The sequence below is a fragment of the Centruroides vittatus genome, unplaced genomic scaffold, assembly GCF_030686945.1.
Source record: "Centruroides vittatus isolate TY-2023 unplaced genomic scaffold, ASM3068694v2 scaffold_944, whole genome shotgun sequence".
NCBI classification, from domain to species: domain Eukaryota; kingdom Metazoa; phylum Arthropoda; class Arachnida; order Scorpiones; family Buthidae; genus Centruroides; species Centruroides vittatus.
This window is the reverse complement of record NW_027122722.1, coordinates 1,945,448-1,966,537: the sequence shown is the minus strand read 5'-3', so window position 1 is coordinate 1,966,537 and position 21,090 is coordinate 1,945,448. Positions and strand designations below refer to the sequence as shown.

Below are 21,090 nucleotides of genomic sequence, written 5' to 3'. Positions count from 1 at the left end.
AGTGGCCTTCTTATACCTGCATTCAATCAAGCTTGATTGAATTCAAAGGATCAAATGAATTTTGCCAGGTGAGAGACAGTTGTGTTTCTATAAATTTGAAAAATTTTTAAAAAATTGATAATTGATACCATTTGAAGATTTGGGTCCAACATATTCAAAAATTCAATTCAGATCCAAAACGTATGAAAACATTTCAAATAATAAAAGTTCAAAATTAAAGTTAGGTTGCATCAAATTTGATGCACTGTAATGTTAACTTAAACTTTTATTATTTGGACTTTGGTTGTAAGCTTTTTAAAAATTTTTTCAAATGCATAGAAACAACTGTTTCCGATCAGGCAAAATTTTATTTAATCTTTTCAATTCAATCAAACTTGTTCTTATATCTGAAGGGGGATATCTGAAGAAGCCAAAAAACATCTGTATGCTAAAGAAGCTATCTGCTGGAAGTACTGTTTGAAGTGTTTTTAATGTAATAATTAAGGTTTTAGCCTTTGAGTAATAAATGTAGTTTTACTTTTATTAGATTTTTGAAAACAAAAGCTTTGAGATATTTATGTACTTTTTATGCTGCTAAATCAATATAATAATGTATTAACAAATTTCCAATAATGCTCATCTATATTTCTTGATGGAATTTAAATAAGAGGGCTTTTATTTATCAGTTGCAGCTGCCATCCTGTTTTAGTATCAATAAATTATGGTCAGCTTAATAATGAGCCATTATTCTTTTAAACATTAAATGTGTTTAAAAATTATCGATTATGAAAAGTTTTTCTTTAATTTCTAAAACTGACTGTATTTTCCTGTTACATAAATTATTATTTGATATATAATTGTATTTTATTAGTATGGACTGTTCACTGCCATCCATAAACATTATTCAATTGATGAATGGAAAGAGTTTGCAGCTAATAATCCACAAGTTTTAAAGGTTAGTTTTTTCTTTCAGTGTGTGTGTATATATATATAATGATGATAATTGATAATATAATTACAAGATGGTTTATTTTATAAATGATTCAGTCATATTTTTCAAATAAATAATTAAGTTGTTTATTTCTTATTATTATTGTAGTTTATTTCAATTAAATATTAAACTTTCAAAAGTTACTCATCTTCTGTAAATGTAAATAATTGTTATCAGACTGTTTGGAGTGTGATAAGTTTTTCTCATTCATTGGATAGTCTTATTGTGGAACTTTCATAGGTTTTTTAGTTTTTTTTTTTATACTGATATAAATAAGTTAATACGAAAAGAATATTTAAAGTATACATAGCAAAACATAGTAAATAATTAAGATTAAAAAATGTGTATATATACATATTTTGAGTATTTGTGTTGTCATATTCAATGTATCTCAAAAACTGGGTTTTTGAGATAAAACCAACACCATCGCATAACAAGAAAAAAGGAAAAATTCATGAATGTTTTCATCTATGTGAAATAGACATCCTCAGGTATATATGATATTGAAAAAACGGCCAACAAAAATAGAATATTTTTTAAAAGTTTGAACTGATTACATGATTCAAATACATTATGTTAAAATTTATATGTTTGGGATAAAAGTTCAAAATATGTATATTATCTAAACAATAAACAATAAAATAATCAATTAATTTCAAGTTAATTACTATGATCTAAATATTCTCCATAGTTTAAATTTTCATTATTGCGAGTTTATGTCGGCAGAATCTAGTTCAAAAATGGTGCACCATGCTGTGCATAGTGTGTCCGTTTCCTTGAAGTTAATAACAACTCCCTGTTTAATTGCACGCTAGATCTCAAGTGCCTTGAGGTATTTGAGTCATGCTTTATCCGATGCTCTGCGTACCAATTTTGCATTCTGTAGTTAAACCTGGACTTCCTCACTACCTGCATATGTCTCTAATGCCATGGTTGTCAGCTTTTTTCTTATGGAATATTCCTGTTCTTCATCCTCATGGCAAGACCTCCTGCAGTTGTTCCAATGTATATTAGTGAGTGGTTAACTCTATTGTCGTAAAGAGGTACAGTGTAAACCCCTGGAGAGTATGAGTCATGTATATGATTTTTATCATTTCTGATCAGAGAGAAGTTTGTTGGAAAGCGTTGATATGCTATGTGCGCTTTAGTGATCCTCGCTATTTCTCTATATATATTAGAAAGTGTTTCATTTTATGTGATAACTTTCGTTCTTCTTGTAGAATAGTTCTGTTCCTCTTATTTGTGTATTGTTTTATAAGATGTTTGACCAAAGAGGACAGGTATCCATGCTGTGTTGCTAGGGCTTTGATCCAAGATAATTCATTTTCCTTTTCATTTTGCTCTAAACAATGTGTGGGCCCTTTTTACCAGAGATCGAAAAGCGGAGACTTTGTAACAATAAGGGTCATATGAATGACCCTTATTGTTACAAAGTCTCCACTTATAAATTGATTGAATGCTATCACTGCATGCACTCACAACACACCGTCATAGCAGACATGCAGGAGTGACAATTGTCCTGATGATGATCAACTAGTCCCTATCACGTTCAATCCGTACGTTAAAATGCTTTACACGTAGATCGCCAAGAAGAGCCGAATTCAGATCATGTACAGATGTCCCACCATGTTTGACATCCTCTGCAATGGGAAAGACCCCCCTCCAACTGTAACAGACTACCAGACATGTACAGTATCCCTATTAGAGACAACAGATTTGATAGGGACCTCATTTACATCGGATCGATCAAACACTCCTTGGGGGTCAGATTGCAGGAGCACATAGCAGACATACAACATAAGAGAAACTCCACCGCCCTCGCCACTTACGCCTCCAATCCCGACATCGCGGCGGCCTTTAATCAGGCGAAGCTAGTCTGCTCTATGCCACACTTGGAACACTTAAAATGGCTAGAGGCCATTCACATTTATAAATCGACCCTTAACGACGTGCATCAATTTTAAAGATGAGTTAGTTTTGTCTGTAGCCTGGCAGGCGTTGATGGACTCTGAACTTTAATTGTTAAGATCTGGTAGCCCTACGATTACGCATGCGCGACTCATGTTACACTTTTGAATATTTTTTTCCTCATTTCGTTAACCAATCGCTCCGTCCCATCAGAAACTCCGTTTTATACCTGAGGAAGAACTCACAGCAGTTCGAAAACGTTTGTGGTGGTCATTTTTTTATTGGTCACACCAGATATAGATTCTAGGAGTATGGTTTTTTTTTTTTTTTTTTCAACACATCCCGATGTTTTGTTGTTAATCATTGATAAAAGTTTTAGCAAATTATCCAGATTTTGAAAGTAATGCAAAAGCAAAACAGGGCGTTTTGGATGCAGTCTTCTGCTATATGCCGATATTTGCTTAAGGAAAGAAAAAAGCAACAAATGAAACTTTACGACTTTATTGCAAAAAAAAAAGAATTTTAGAAAAGTCAGGACCTCCATCACAAAAAATAAACTTTACATTTTTATGTGTATATGTTTGTGTTATTTAACCTATATTATTATACAAATTAATTTAAAGTAAAATTTGTTTATTTTTGGTCCCGTGTACCCTATCCGTATTTACTCTATGTTAAAATGACCTCATTTAATGCTGTTTTGTTTAGCGCTTTGTCATCTAGGAACACATCCCCTGCATTAAGTGGGGTCTTACTGTATAGTACAATACAATACATTGCAGTATACAAATGAACAGTAATCTACCTGATTACATAGACAAGTCTACAATGTGCAAGTGGTATTAGCCAATAACAAAGAGCTGCAGAAACAAAAACATTGCAGAGGTGCAGCACTGCCACCCTAGATGAAATGGGTAGATGAGTACCCTTACAAGGGAGTGACAATGAAAATACAGGATGATACTAACTAAAAAGCAAAATGCAAAGTACAAAATACAACAGAACAGTAGCCTGCAGGGTTACAGAAGCAAGCCCACGGAGAGCTAGCAAGGGAACCAATAGTAAGAGTTATACTAGAAACTATTTACATAAGGTTGATGATAACCGAATAACAAAAGGCCACGAAAACACAACTGTTGTAGAAGTGCGACAGTATTGTTGGTACCTTGGGCTGGTGACTGTGGTTTATGTCCATAATGAGAGAGATTTGTTGACTTGGCAAATGTGGTAAAGGCTTTAAAGATGGCCCTGGAGTTCACTAAGCTGTTGAACATGCAGGGCCAATAGTGACTCTCCATGGTTATGGCTTTCATGAGTTGTTTACACTTATTGCTATAAGTGGGGCACAGGAAGATGATGTGTTCAGGGTTCTTGTCTTTGTTCATGTTGCACTGGCACCTACCATTTCCATTGTTTAGGATATGAAGAAGATAGAAGCAAAGTTAACGTAACCAATAAGAAGTTGTGTCAAGTTGTGGCAGGTCTCCACATAGTCCATCTTCTGCCTGGTGGAGATGTCTGGGAAATATTCACGAGTCAAAAGTCCAGTGGTTTCGTTGTTCCAGTGATCCTGCCATTTGGCAATGGTAAGGAGATCGAGCTGGTGGGGATGGCTTCATGGGAGTTAGTAAGTTCTAATGTTAAGTTTTGTTTTTCCATAATAAATTTTCTCTTTTATTAGTACATTAGTTTGCTTGACTGCATTCATCCTCCTGAGAGGCTCATTCCTGGACTTGCGGTGCAAGGGTGGGAGTCATCCTAAACTATCTGCCTTTTTTTTTTTTTTTCTTTCTTTTCTAAATCAGAGGTGTGTCTGACAACACACACCTGGTGGCACGGTCCTACCCTAAACTCTCATAATCCAATTTTTGACAGCCCCAAGTTCCCACACAATATTTTGAACAGTTCTAAACATTATTGAAAGCTTTTTCAAAATCCATAAATTTCAAAAATACATGAAAGAAAGTAAGACATTAAATCTATCCTTGAAAGTGATAGATTCCTTTTATGTTCATTTTTTAATTGGTTGTTAATGAAATTGAGAACTGTAAATCATTTACATAATAAGACAATTAATAATAATGAAGTTTTTAATGTAGGAAATGATTTAAAAGATTTTATTTGTGTATTTTAGGATGTTGCTGCTAGTTCTGGAACAAGTACAAATGATTTTGAGAAATTGAATACCATTTTGAACGAAATACCTCAGATTCAATATATATGTCTCGATGTGGCAAATGGTTATTCTGAGTTATTTGTAGAATTTGTCAGACAAGTTCGGAAGACATTTCCTTCCCATACTATCATGGTATGTATTTCAAAATCATTTAATAAATTTATGTATTATGACTTATACTTACATTTATGCTTAGATTTTAATTGAAAAATCCTGATATATTACTCCTCAACTTGGATAAACATTATTCTCAAACATTCATCATTGAGTATTTAACTTTTAAAAAAACAATATGTTCAAAATAATGTTTGTTTTCATTATTTTTGGATATTTTATATATATACATTATGACATTTAAATATTGAAGCATTCAGTTGTTTGAGAGACTTTTTCAAAAATTACTTACAACTAATAAAAAATAATTAGTTTTTGAATATTTTATTAATGTTAAATAAATTTTTTCTTTTTGAAAATTCACACATTGATCAAAATACAGTAGTCACCACTGAACTAGAAGGGGACCTTGCAGTCTTGGAAATTCAGTTCGGGATGAGACTTCGCAGGTTAGTAGTATACCTCAAGGGTGTCCACCTAGAAGAATTGTAAAGCACACTAGCCAGAAGATTCCGAGAAAAAGGGCTCTTAAGTTTTAAGCGCAGCTCATATACCTATCGATTTTACATTATGGCAGCACGGCAAAATGGCCGAGTCTGTAGCAAACTTTCTTGCCATGCGGGTTAGCTAGGTTCGATCCAATCTTCGGCTAATTCTTTTTTTTTAATTATTTAAAAGTTATAATTTTTAAAACAAAGTTAATGACCTAAAAATATTATTAATTAAATCATCAATAATTTTATTTTATTTATGAAATGACTGTTACAGCTAATTAAAATGTGAATTAAAGATAATATTTTATTTTTAAAAAGTTGAATAATTTCAAATGCATTTTTAATGGAGGTAAATTAAACCTTTAATTACTATTGTCATTAAAAGTTATTACAAATTTTAAGATATTATAAGCTGTGGAGAGGTTAAAAATATTCGTTGAAAGATAGGTAGATGGTCAGGAATTATCAAGACCCTAAATTTTTATGAATGTAAACAAAGTGTGTTTTCCAATAGATCTTTTAAAAAAAGATTGTTCGTGTAAGCAATCATCCTTCATAAATTGTGCAAGATATCAAAATAGTTTTTGTTTTCGATGTTTTTATGATAATTATCATTCTGGTGCTTGTATGTAATAATTACAAATATGATTTTTAAAATAAAGATTAATTGACCTAAAAATTTTTATTAATTAAATCATCAAAATTTTATTTATATTTATGAAATGACTGTTACAGCTAATTAAAATGTGAATTAAAGATAATATTTTATTTTTAAAAGGTTGAATAATTTCAAATGCATTTTTAATGTAACAGTCATTTCATAAATAAAATAAAATTATTGATGATTTAATTAATATTATTTTTAGGTCATTAACTTTGTTTTAAAAATTATAACAACTTAAATAATTAAAAACAAAAAAAATTAGACAAAGGTAGGATCGAACCTAGCTCACCCGCGTGGCAAGAAAGTTTGCTACAGACTCGGCCATTTTGCCGTGCTGCCATAATGTAAAATCAATCGGTATATGAGCTGCGCTTAAAACTTAAGAGCCCTTTTTCTCGGAATCTTCTGGCTAGTGTGCTTTACAATTCTTCTAGGTGGACACCCTTGAGGTATACTACTAACCTGCAAAGTCTCATCCTGAACTGAATTTTCGAGACCTCGTTAGACCAGGCTGCAGTTAGCATGTCATCCAATAAATATGTTTAAAAAAAAAGTAGCTTTGATTCATTACATGAATGTTTTACATTTAATTATTGTATATTTATTCTAAATTATCTTTATTTTTGCTAGATATCAACAAGATTGAGCCAGTCAAACTTGAGTCACAGGCATCAAAAAACATAGACCACTGTACGTTTAATGTTTTGTTGCATCACCTTTACGGCCAAAACACCTTCCATAGGATTTGGCACGCTGTTGACTAGGTGTTCACATTCATCTGCCATTATGGAATTCCAGACAGTTAAGATGGAAGCTTTTAGTCCTTCAACTGTCCGAGAGCATGTTTATCACAGACATTTCTTCATAATGTTCCATACATTCTCAATTGGTGAAAGATCTGGGCTGTTAGATGGCCAAGGAAGAACTTCTATGTTCTTTTCTGCAAGCCACTGTTTTGTTTTTCTGCTTGTATGACATGTGGCCCCCATCCTGCTGGAAAATGCAGGTTCTATTTGGATATAGTTTTGCTATGGAGAGAAGTAAATACTGTTGTAGAATGTTAATGTATTGCTCTGAAGCAAGTGTTCCATCAACAAATGTCAACTGACCCATACCACTGGCACTCATACATCCTCAAACCATGAAGTTGGCAGGAAACTTCACTGAATGGTATAACAATGATGGCTCATTAGCTTGACTGGCAGATCAAATGACACATTTGCTTTTGTCTGTTGCTGATAATTCAAAGTTTGATTTATCATGCCACTTTTGTTGAGACCAGGAAAGATGTTCCTTGGCTCACTGTACCCATTTCTTCTTTTGATGTGCTGTTAGCAAAGGTTTTTCATGTGCTGCATAGAACTGGAAATGCATTTCTTGCAGTCTCCTGCATGTTGTCGAAACAGATACGTTCTTTCCAGTTGTATCATTCCATATTATAGTTACCTTCAATATCTGTAGCACAGCGATTGTTTTTTATGATTCTTTTAAAACTCCTATCTTTTGAAGTTTTTCGCTGATGTCCAGCAGCTTTGTTAGGTATAATATGGCTGTGGTTAGTGTAATAAACAATAATCTGGTGCACTGTTGTCTTGCTTAGCATTAGCTCCTTTCTAATAGCTCTCTCAGACATGCCACGACTTTGTTTAGCAATGATAGTATTCCTTAAATCTTCTGAAACAGCTTTTACACTGGTCATTGTAGACAAAATGCAAAGGTTCATAAATAAAACTAAAAAAGCACCTTATATCATTCACAGGATTACTGCAGGCTAAAGTGAGGCTAAAATAATCAGTTGTTTCAGAAATATTGCAATTTTAACATTATTTAAACGCAAATTATCAGCTGGTCTATGTTCATTGACATTGGTGACGCAACAGTCTATGTTTTTTTGATGCCTGTTACTCAAGTTGCTATTTAGCAAAAGTAAAAATTAATTACTGTATGATTACTACATTGCATGAATGTTTTAAATTATGTAAAACATTCATGCAATGAATCAAAGCTACTTTTTTTTAAACCTATTTATTGGATGACATGTTAATTGTGGTCTGGTCTAAGTTCAGTGGTGACTACTGTACATACAAGATCTGTCCCAAAAGTAAATGTACTGATTTTTTATTTCAAAGTATACAAGATTTACATCAAACTACAAACGATCTCCTTCAAAGTACAGTGGAACCTTGCTTAATGAGCACCTCGCATAACAAGTGTTTCACATAGTGAGCAATGTATCGCATAATGAGTGACGAAAAGAGGGGAAATCCTGGATTTTGCGCAGGCTCCATTAGTTTGTGTTTAGCAGTCATTCTGCTAGCATCTTAGTGTTGTTTGTGATCAAATATTTTTCCAAACGTGTGTTCACACATATTACGCATAAACATCAACAACCATCGCCTGTTATATGATAAACACACCAAAGGGTAGCCCAAGAATTTGGCTTATGTAAAGGCTATAATTAATTTGACTAGAGGTAGGCAGTTATGCTGCCATCTCGTATTAAATTTAATGATCAATTCGAAATTAAATTTTTAAAATGTCTAAATTAAAAATTAATTATTTATAATTATGCCTACCTCTAGTCAAATTAATTAATTTCTAATATTTAATTATAGTCTTTACATAGCCCAAGAATTTGGCATATCATTTGGTGTGTTTTTCAGATACATTATCTGTGATTTTTTTTTTTTTTCTTGTTTTCTGCAAATTTAATTTGCATTTCAGGTTGGTTCATTCCATGCTAGAAGAAATGATGATGATTGACGCTCCTTAACAATGTATATTGTATAATTGTCTTTGAATAAACGTTATACATAAAATATTTGAGTATTTTTCGGCAGGGAATGCATTATTGTATTTTACATTAATTTATATGGGAAAAACTGTTTCACATTTACAAGTAAGATTCTGGAACAAATTATGCTCGTTAAGCAAGGTTCCACTGTACGGCCCTTGACTGTGTTTCACAGTGGTTCCAAAGTTTTTCCACTGGTTGTAGAGTACTTGAAGTCGTTTTCTGTAAGGGTGTTTAGTTCGTTGGTTGCAACTTTTTTGATGTTTTTCACTATCCTGAAATGACGACCTTTCAACTTGAATTTTATCTTAGGCAATAGGTAGAAGTTCCACGGAGCTAGGTCTGTGCTGTAGGGAGGTTGTGGGAGTGTGGGGATTTTTTCTTGGCCAAAAACTCTTGAATTGAAAGTGCTGTGTGAGCAGGCACATTATTGTGGTGCAGCACCCAATCTTCTACAATGTCCCTGCGGACTTGCTTGACCCATTTTCAAAGTCATTCCAAGACATCTTTGTAGAAGACCTGATTGTCTGTCCTGAAGGTAAAAATTCTTTGGGCATTATTCACAGCTACCGAAAAAAGCAACAACCATCATCATTACCCTGGATCTTTGTGCCATCTAAATACCGCATTTTTCGATAAAGTGGCATCTCCATAAGCTTCGGTTAAATCTGCAAATGTCTCGGTTTCAATTTCTAATTGCATATTGATGCCATGTGTGTTGAAACTAAACTTACCAGGCAAGGGCTTCTATGCCTGTAAGCTGCCTTGGTTGATGATGTTAAACTTTTTAAAAGCAGTTTGATGGTTATGTACCAGTTACTTCTGAGCTGAAAATGATAATTCATAAGGAGAATATTTAGTTCTTAATTGATGGATCTTATGACATTTTGTTTTATCTGAAGATTCATTGAAGCTTTTCTGAGGTCGGCCAGCTTTTTTACTTATAGCAACATCATAGTTTGAAAAACTGATAATGTGTGTAGCCAGGTTTTGTTTTTAATTAGGAATCTATCTTGTTTAATTTTTAGAGAGATGGCAAGAGACACAAAAAAATGAAATTTTTTTAATGAAGATCGGGAATAAGGTAATCAGGACAATTTGTATGTTTTTAGAGAAAGGTCTTCTACTTGCATGAAGGGAGAGTGTTTCACTATTTCAAATAGGGTTTTTCTTGTAAGAAAAATGTCCCTTGAACCTGAAAGAAAAATAGGAAGTAAATAATGGTGGAAAAAATATTTATCATGCCACTTTGATTCAAAGCTAATTAATATATAACATAGTGGCACAAATATGCACATCCTTTTTCTTTATGAACTGTTCTAGAAGAAACAAATATTTTTACTCAAAATTTGAAAGACAATATGTTGTGATTATCTACTAAATCTATTCAAACATTGTACTCTCAGAATGGATTGTTTTTTGATGCATCATTTTTAAAATAAATATTGTTAAATCATTACTATATGAAACACAACAAATATAATTGAAATTTATATTACTACTGTGTTAAGTAGGTATCCACTAGGGTTACCCTTTATAACCAAAATATATTTATTATTCCACTTTTTACAAAATGTGTGTATTGGTAAAACAGTGCATTGAGATTTTCAATTTGTTGCTGGAACCACAACTGTACTTATTAGAAAACTGTTACAGAAAGAGGAATCCTAGTGGATATTTATCATACTTAATACAGTAGTATTAAAAAATAATACAAAAGTTGCTTAGCTGTCTGTAGAAAAGATTATACAAGAAATCCTTATTAATTCAAACTCGGATAATTCAAAATCCCATTAGTTCATAACTGTACTTATGTGCTGGCCAGGGATATAGATTTACATGTTAAGGAAATTCAGTTAGTTTGAAATATGGCTACTTAGAAATTTGAAGTGAAAATTATGTCCAAACTGCAATGTGTGTACGTTAACTTGTTTGTTTAGTATTTAATACAAATATACTTCATTACACATTTTAGGGATATATAAAGCATTAATAGTTTCAGGTGTATGATAACCCTTTCATTGTACTATTCTGCATATGTGTATTATGTGAGGACCGAATTAAGCCGGTCCGATTTTAAATTTTCATTATTTCAAATCCCCTCGGGAGATAACGATCAAGATCCGCGCTAACGATCAAGCTTTGAAGGATGTACAGTCTTCCGCCGTCAAACCCGCTTCCCTCCTTCTCCGGATCCCACCTGAGTCAGGGAACTCACGTCACCACCCTCCACCGCGATTGGTGATCGTTATGGAAGGGACCGGGAGTATATAAAGGGGGAAGTTATCTAAGAAAGGGGGCTGAGGTCCGAGGAAGGGGAACGACCCGTTGACTCGAGTCCTGTACGACGGCCATTCCAAGACGCCGGAGCCTCCGCCTACAAGCCGATCCTGCCGCCCACCGCCAGGAAAGACGCCCGAAGAACCTTCAGCCCGAGCCGAAGAACATTCTCGATCAGAAGCGATAACCGAGAGGTATGAATCCCCTAACAATTGTGAGCTCTCTCTCTTCCGCGATTAGGGACGGAATGCGTCGCTTCGATGTAATCGATTCTCTATTCTAATAAATCTTATCTGTGTTGTCCTGCTACTACGGATATTGCCTTTTTCTTATCGACGACCCCCACTTCCTCCACTCGATCTGACAATTAACTAGCCGATCCCGACAAGTCGGGATATTACGATAAATTTAGCCATCCTAGACAGGGTTGGCTTACCGACCTGAACGCCGAGAAAAAAAAGGAGGTACGACTCCATCCTACCTCCGGCGTTCTCACAATTAAATATCTTAACAATAAGCCTTTAATCCCTTTTTCTTTTTAAATTGTTTGTTTAGATTGAAGTGCTTCCATACTATAAGAGAACAATAGAAATAGAACAACACTAATCTGGTCAATATGGCTTTGCTTTTACAGTAACACATTTTTGGGTGTCACATTAGCCTTTGAATACCTGTTTTTTTCCTCTTATCACATATGAAACCCAGCTGGGTTTCAGGATTGCAAGATTGGGCTACAAGTAGCAGATTGAGATATTTGTAGGCACTACTATATTTGGACAACTTACTACTTTTTTAGGAATTTTGCTTTACTTTTTATGAAACTTATCTGGCACCCCAGTGAGGTTCTCACCAGACATGCTATTTATCTGCAGTTTATTTATATCATTATTATTAATTAACAAAAACAACATTTTGTATACATAGCCCTATTCCATTTGCTTAATAATCAGTTACATATTTCTGCACAAAATGCCAAATGCCATGTAAATCTTGAATAATTCTAAACTTGATAATTTGAAGTCTAGATTATTTTCTCTCTTGAATTTTGAACTAACAAGAATTTCCTGTAATTCATTTATGATTTTAATAATTGGAAATTATTGACTTACCTGTGGGTAATAAGTCCATGTTAAAAGCAAATCAAAATCTATAAGCAGGAAAGAATATCTGTAAATAAAGGACACTGTTGATTAAAAATAAATTGAAATTAACACACAAACACAAAATCAGACAAGTTTTAAATAGTGGAGTGAGGCTTGTTGCCCTTCCCATGCTTTGTGCTTCATGGTGCCTTATGTGCATGCTATTCAACTCTCAAAAAATTTACCTCTAAGCTCTAAAGTGTCAAACAATGTCTGGAAATGCATTTTTACCAACTTTCACTATACAAGGCCCCAGAGTCCAGATGTCAACTGCTTATGATGCAGTGTATAATACACTGAAGTGCCAAAAGTCATGAGATAGCAATATGCAAAGATACAGATGGCAATAGTATCGCATACCAAACATATAAATGGGCAGTGCATTGGCTGGGCTGTCATTTGTCTGCCAGTGATTCATGTGAACAGGTTTCTGATTTGAGTATGGTCGCATGATGAGAATTAACAGACTTTGAACACGGAATGGTAGTTTGAGCTAGACAAATGGGACATTCCATTTCGGAAATCGTTACAGAATTCAACATTCCAAGATCCACAGTGTCAAGAGTGTGCCAAGAATACCTAATTGCAGGCATAACCTTCCACCATGGACAACACAGTGGCAGACTGCCTGCACTAAATAACAGAGACCAGTGATGTGTGCATAGAATTGTTAGTGTGAACAGACATGCAACACTCCGTGAAATAACTGCAGGAATCAATGTGGGACATACGAAGGAAGTGTCCGTTAGCACAGTGCAGCAAAATTTGGCATTAATGGGCTATGTCAGCAAAGACTAACTCGAGTGCCTTTACTAACAGCACGACATCACATGCAGTGCCTCGCCTGGGCTCTTGACCATATCGGTTAGACCCTAGATGACTGGAAAACCATGGTGTGGTCCAATGAGTCACAATTTCAGTTGGTAAGAGCTGATGGTAGGGTTCAAGTGTGGCACAGACCCCATGATGCCATGGACCCAAGTTGTCGACAAGACACTGTGCAAGCTGGTGGTGGCTCCATAATGGTGTGGGGTGTGTTTACACGCCATGGACTGGGTCCTCTGGTCCAACTGAACTGAACAATGACAGGAAATGGTTATGTTCAACTACTTGGAGACCACGTGCAGCCATTCATGGACTTCATGTGCAGTACCCAAACAAGGATGGCATCTTTATGGATGACAATGTGCCATGTCATCGGGTCATAACTGTTCGCGAATGGTTTGAGGAACATTCTGGACAATTCCAGCGGACGATTTGGCCACCTAGATCAATAATTCTTAACAAGGGGGCTGCGGCTCCCTGGGGTCCAAGAGAAGTTTGCCGAGGGGCCGCCAAATTATGCAAAATTTCCTTCAGAATATAATAAAAAGAAAATTGATGTATAACTGAATATCGTATTGAAAAGTGAAATAAGAAAGAAATTAAAAATAAATAATAAAAACAATTTCTTCCTACATACAACTTTGTTAGTACAGAAGAAATAAATGCAAATATGCTACTTACACCGCAGTATTTACTTCTTTTATTCCAAAGCAATTCTAAGAAACTATTAATGCTTGGAATTTTAAAAATAATTAGGAAAATAGTAGGCTTAATAGTAGGTTTTGAAAATTTAAATATTTTTGCAAACAATATGCAAAATCTTTACAACAAGTTGTGGGTGTTTTAGTTTTAGCATCAACTTTGGATCAATTTATTGACATGTTTCTTATTTTAGTTTAAAATTAATGAGTTTTCATGTTTAATTGTGAAGTTTGAGTGATTATTTCATTATCTATTTAAATAAAAAATTATGATTTACATTTATTATATAAATTATTATTAAAAAATGGGGGTCACAAAACAATTATGGAATATTTGGTGGGCCGTGAGTATAAAAAGGTTAAGAACCACTGATTTAGATCACCTGACATGAACCCCATCGAACATGTATGGGATATAATCGAGAGGTCCATTCGTGTACAAACTCTTGCACCAGCAACACCTGCCCAATTATGGACGGCTATAGAGGCAGCATGGTTCAGTATTTCTCCAGGGGAGTGCCAACAACTTGTTGAGTCCATGCCATGCCGAGTTGCTGCACTTCGCCGGGCAAAAGGAAGTCTGACAAGATATTAGGCAGTATCCCACAACTTTTGGCACTTCAGTGTATATACAGTGTGTGTGAGAAAGATCTTTATCATTCTAAACATTAATCACAAAAATACTAACAGGTGAAATGAAATGCAGTTTGCTGCAAAAGAACGAAGAAATTTAGAAGTTTTTTACAGTACCTTCAATGTAGCTGTATGTGAGCTCCATTAGTAGCACAAAGAATGTCGAGTCTGTACTCAATTTCCCTCCAAGTGTTTTTTAACATTTGTGGTGCAACAGTGAGGATTGCTAATTGTATCCTTTCCTTTAAAATGGATATATCAGAAACAGGTGTTTGATAAACCCTGTCTTTAACATAACCCGAAAAAAAGAAATCCAGTGGAGTTATGTCAGGCAATCGTGGAGGCCAAGGTATGAGTCCTCCACAACCAATCCATTGTTCGGGAAACACTATTAAGTACAGAAGGCAATTGATACCAGAAAAAACTCTTAGATTTCTTCATTCTTTTTCAGCAAACTGCATTTTATTTCACCTGTTAGTATTTTTGTTATTAATTTTCATTTAGAATGATAGAGCTTTCTCAGACACGCTGTATATAGTTTATTTTTAAACTTGAGTTGTGTGGCAGAGAGTGAGGGGATGGAAGATTGTTAGTGTGGGAAATGCCATGCCACTCCTTGTGGTTACATCCCTGCCTTTTAAAGTTGCATTAAAAATCAAGCCAATACAAATAAAATCTTTAAGTTTTTTATTCATTATTAAAATTTTAAAAATATATTTCAGTAACTTTAATCATACTTTTTATTTGGTTAAACTTTTAAAAATACTATATATAGTATTTTGTTTGTTTTATCATAACTTTGTTAATGTTTGTTTGTTTGTTTATGTATCATTTTAATAACAGGCAGGTAACGTCGTGACAGGAGAAATGGTTGAAGAACTTATACTTTCCGGTGCTGACATAATTAAAGTGGGTATCGGACCAGGATCTGTATGTACTACTCGCAAAAAGACTGGAGTCGGCTATCCACAGTTAAGTGCAGTTATTGAATGTGCTGATGCGGCTCATGGCCTTGGTGGACATATCATTTCGGTAAGTCATTAATTAAAATTTTAGTTTATGGTGTGAAAACTAATGTACCGCACGACACAAAAGGCAGGGTTACACAATTTAGGGTTCAAATCAAGTCCCAGGCCTGGACTTATTTTGGATCATTATATTTTGCTTCCCACTAACATTTATATAAGTAAAATTCCACAATAATATTTATATATAAATAAACAACAATTAGTAATAAGTATATATTCCAAAAGAAGTTAAGATCAATTATTCACAAAATAAACAATCAATCAATGAAAGAAGTTCTTTTTCATATAATTAAACAAAGAATGTCAGACAATTCCCTTCGATGAAGGTCGCTTTCGGGAACTATACCACACTGTTGAACAGGAGTGTCGTCTATTATCTGTCCATCAGTGTAATTCTACATTGCCCTATTTACATGTGTGTGCATGAAGGGATCAGTCACTGATGTAAATTAGTATATTTAGATTTTTACTTTTGAATTTAGCACATTTTGGGGGTTTCTTAGGTGTTTCTGTCCTAAAAAAAAATCTCTAAAAGAAAAATAACTATAACAATCGGACTGTGACTTCTTACAAAACTAACTTGTGAAGTTTGAAAAGCATTATATTATGGAGATAATAAATTATAGTAAAGCAATGTTTGAAATAGAAATAAACAAAGAGAAATTGTAAAGTACTAAATTTTTAGTATCTTAGGAAACCGACTATAATTGCGGTCGGTAAAACTTCCGTTAACCTAACGGGTACTTTACGCGGATTCGAGATTAGTTTGCCAGGCCTGGGCTTTTAAGCGTGCACCGAAAAATTAGTAATAATAACGATAAATATCAAGTCAATTCAAAAGTTCAAATATATTTAATTAGCAACTAGAACGTACTACGTACAAATGTCAATAATCCAAACAAAATTTATTAACGAAAATCAACAAGTGAACCCGACAATAAACTTAGCTACTTAGCTTAACTTAATATTAATTTCCCCTTTGAAATTCGACAAATCAAATACTTAGAAACTATGAACAAAATCTCTTACTAATTAAACGTCTATCCATCACCTCACTATACGAAGAAACTATTTCCTCAATCCTTTCGATATCGTCAATCGAATCAACTCCTTTAACACCTTGGATCATCCAATTATCAATCTGGACTTCTATCAGAAAATACTTCGCTTTCGAATTAACCTCGCTCTCACAGTCGCCTCGATTTGGAATTCACCTCTCCTTCTTCGGTTAACGTACGGGTTTTATACTGTGAGGTGACGTCACACTTGAGCTGGGTTACTCCCCTTATTTACATACTTAGTTGCTAACATTAACTTTCTTTTCTGGCAGCTTTAAGTTTCCGACAAAGCTTATAAACCGTTTACAAAATATTTATCATAATTTTCTGGGATGTTTAAGACGGTTTATTAAGTATTTCTCTACTAGTGATTGTGGGGACTCCCCCCTCCATTTTTTTACTGCGGACTGTTACTTCCGCCGGGCAGCGCAAGTGCGCAAGATGTTTCCTATGGCGCTTATTTCTCCGTGAGTTGTTTTATCTTCATTTTTCATTACTAACAAGAGAGTGGTGGGGAACCTTCGTCCTAAATAAACATAAGCCCCAAACAAAAGATAATAAAACGGAAATAATAATAAAATAAAAATAACGTTCGGACTCAGTTCCTTACAAAATTATTGCAATCAAATATTTTGATCACTTACATTAAATTTTTTAATGGTTTTATTTATTACAATAGGCTATTTTTACATGTTCCTTTAATAAACCTATGATCTTCATCTTGCATGTTCAGTCCATTTTTTTGTTTGAGTGTGTATCAAATAAAATTAAGATTTAAACAATTTTGATGATTTTATTTGTTATTTTTGTGGGCAAATATATAAGGAGAAAACTCCCAAAAGGATAATTGATAAGTGTTTAAAAGACATCTGGATATGAATGAAAACATTATTATTTTAAGTAAATTTTCTTAGTAGTTAATTAATAACTGTGTTTGAAATGAAATAAGGAGACCGTTGTAGTTATTATTCTTGTCATCACCCCTTACATTATTAAAGTATGCTGCTTGAGAAACAACAGAATTTATTCCTCTACCTTTAACTAGATACAAAGAACATATATTAAAATAAGATAAATAATACAATAAAACAGTTGAAATAATACATCATCACTTTTGCATGTACTGTACAGTACATTGAATAAACATTTATCTCTTGTGCTATACAGACTACTATAATAGAAAATTGCAGGAGCTCATAGTTAGAGTCCCATACAACTTGGGGGATACACTGTGTTACAGAAAATTGCATTATTGAGACATGCATTATCAGACAATTTTATGCAAGTTTAAACCTAGGCCTAGAAGTTGATGATAAAATTAGAATTTTGTATGAGTACTAGTTGCAGTTTTTTTGTTGTGTTATATGGGAGTTCACTGTTTATGGTCATGTTATACCTCTTAAAAACAGTCATTTATACTGTATAGTTAAAATTAAATGAAATTCTTTTAGTATGCTACAGGTTTGTCATCCCTGATCTAGGTAATATATAAAATATATCATTAATAATAATAGTATTTCCCAGAGTGTGATACTGACACCTTATTGCTAGAATTTTTTCAAAACAAAACAAGTTGCATAACTTTTTCAGCTTCACCAGGTAAGTTTGCAACATGCTCTTTTGTCAAACTCAATTCACCAAAACATACGTCGCTCCAGGCTCCCTTTGTAGAAAAATTTCCTAGGACAAAATATATATTTACTAGATGCTTGCTTTTATTTATTTCAGCTAGTAATTATTTAACATTTTATCAAAAAACATCTCAATTTTATTTTATGTATTATTAATTAAGCCTCCTTTTGCCTTTTATAATAATCTTAAATAAATTACTGACCCAAAAACCAGCAAAATGGTAAAAAAACTCACATTAGTGAATTTATTAAATGGACATCTTTAGGACATGGATTTGTTTCCGTTAGCTTGAAAAACCCGTTTCATCATAATTACTTAGTATGCAAGACTGTCGAGGCACCCAGTCCACCAGTAAATGAGCCTCTGTATTTTGAATTGAAGAAATTCCGATTTAGAATTAACATTCACAAAAAAATATCTCAAAGCATTTGAGTTTTTTTTAAATGTCCCAGAGAAAAACATTCTAATTCCATTGTTATGTGGTACATTTCTTTCCTCATTCCATAGGCTTGGTCCACTTGTTCCCAATATAGACAATTTTTAATAAAAATTGTGTATCAATTTATCCTCCACTCCCTTTATTCCATCTCTTAGAAGATAGGCAAGCCCAATTCTCTCACTTCCATTTGCTTATTGAAAACTTTTGTGATGATTCATTGATTTCCAATGCCACTATTTTGTTTTTTGTGATGGAAGAAAGTGCTATATATATGTATATATAGAATATCATTACAATCATCAACAAAGCTAAATCTACTATAAGCTAAGTGACTCTTCATCTAATAAAAATATTTATAATTTGGTATTGCTCTTTACATCGAGAAACATCTTTTTCATGTTCGTTAACATGAAATTTTGTTTTCTTCAATAAATTGTTCTGAAAACAGAATTTCATAAGGTCTATACATTTTGTTGATTGATATTGATTTTACACTTCCACTTTTATCTGAGTCAGCAATAAGAGATGGGGACCAGTGGCATCTAAATAGTCACATATTTGCAGATTAATAAAAGAAAAAATCCACTATTGTAGAGCATTTTTGTTAGTTAGTTCATCTAAATGACTTAATTTTAATTACTTAAAACAGCTTGAAGAATGGCTAGTTTTAGTTTTTAGATGCATTGACTCTTGTAAGGCATTCTGTTTGTTTTTGCTATTTCAAGTGCTTAGATGTTGCCTCAGGATTTAATTTTTCTGGCACTTCTTGAAATGTTAATCTCGTTTCCGCAGATGTTGAAATAAGCATATATTTGAGTAGTTGTCTAATGAAACTAGACATTTTGTGTAATGTCTAATGGCTTATCAGCACATGGCATAAAACAAAATGGCTGAATGTTTCTGCACTTCTGAGTATTGTAATGTGCAGATTCCTGTCTGTGTTCTTGTTGGCGATTTTTAAACATTAACAAAAAGTCCATTTTACAAAAGTTAAAACCAATTTAAAGAGTTGTGTTTATACTTCTGGATTAAAATGTACATAAATATAAAAGCCTCGCTATATTACAGATGCATTCAAAGTTTGTTAAAGCAGTACAAACCATATACAGTAACTTGCTTTTCTTGCACATTCATTTTGCTCCAATGCAATGGTAAGTTGAAGTCTTACATCCATGTTGGAAGAAGTCTTTGAGAACTTCCTCAATTGATAAGAAACTTTCTGCTAACTTCTGCAATCAAACACCCTTTAAATATGCTTATTACATGCACAGAATACATTATGATTCTAAGAAAATTATGTTTGCATCAGAAAACTTGTTCACTTTCTGCCAGTGTTCATAATATTTTGTCAGTTGCTAACTCATATAGTCTTTTCTGACAAGCATAAAAGATAAAGAAATGTATCTTCTGTTACACTTGCTAATGGAAAGCAGGCTTGATGAATGTCATAGCAATCCTTGCATTGAACATTGAGCTATTCTTCTTTCCACGGGTACAAGAATCTGTTTCAAGCCTATCTTTATCCTTCATTTCCCATTTTCTCAGACATATTCTGGTGATTATTTGTCATTTTCATGTCTAACCTCTTCCAAAGTATGATTAAAAACTTCTGCTACCACTCCTATTTATTCATCTTTATCAAGGGTTTGAATTCTCTCAGATGTCATTTTGATTTTGTAGTGTAGAAGCGGGAAGATAGAACTAGGTTCAAACTAGTTTTTTATGAATAACACAAAACCATCCTTTTACCACTGTACAAAGAAACTTAATTTTGGTAAAAGAGATATCAATTTTAACAAAATAATGCAGTAGTGTAAGTTATACATATACAAGGTGGGCCAACAAAAACGAAACGGCAGAGTTATTGTGTTCGTCCAAGCAAATCGCTCGGACAGGTTGATTTTATTCTCAAGGGGGACATCTTTTGCAATAAAGTTTTTGCGATTCTGAATACAACAGACAACAAAAAGTTTTTAAAAACTCATTTATTTTTTATTAACTAAACAAACATTTATTTTGGAAAAAGTAACACAAACTATTAAAAAATATAAAGAAAACCTTTTAAGCTAGACTGCATATGCAAGGAAAAAAAAATTGATCATAACACATTATCAGCCTTAATTTTATCTGTTTGCAGATGTTCTTTTTTGTAGTGTTCACATTAAGCTTGACCATTTAAGATTTTGTTGTACAAAATTCACAATAAACAAATAATAATCGTTATGGTTTACA

The 21,090-nt window shown here is 33.5% G+C and overlaps 1 protein-coding gene across 2 annotated transcripts in view; it reads left to right on the top strand.

Annotated features, from left to right (window-relative positions):
* LOC136990503 (GMP reductase 2-like) overlaps nucleotides 1-21,090 on the top strand; it is a 40,615-nt gene that overhangs the window by 11,547 nt on the left and 7,978 nt on the right. For both annotated transcript variants that reach the window (XM_067288902.1, XM_067288901.1), the window contains exons 3-5: nucleotides 851-934; nucleotides 5,013-5,186; nucleotides 15,545-15,733. In XM_067288902.1, coding sequence (XP_067145003.1) covers nucleotides 851-934; nucleotides 5,013-5,186; nucleotides 15,545-15,733 — 447 coding nt within the window. The remainder of the gene's footprint in view (nucleotides 1-850; nucleotides 935-5,012; nucleotides 5,187-15,544; nucleotides 15,734-21,090) is intronic.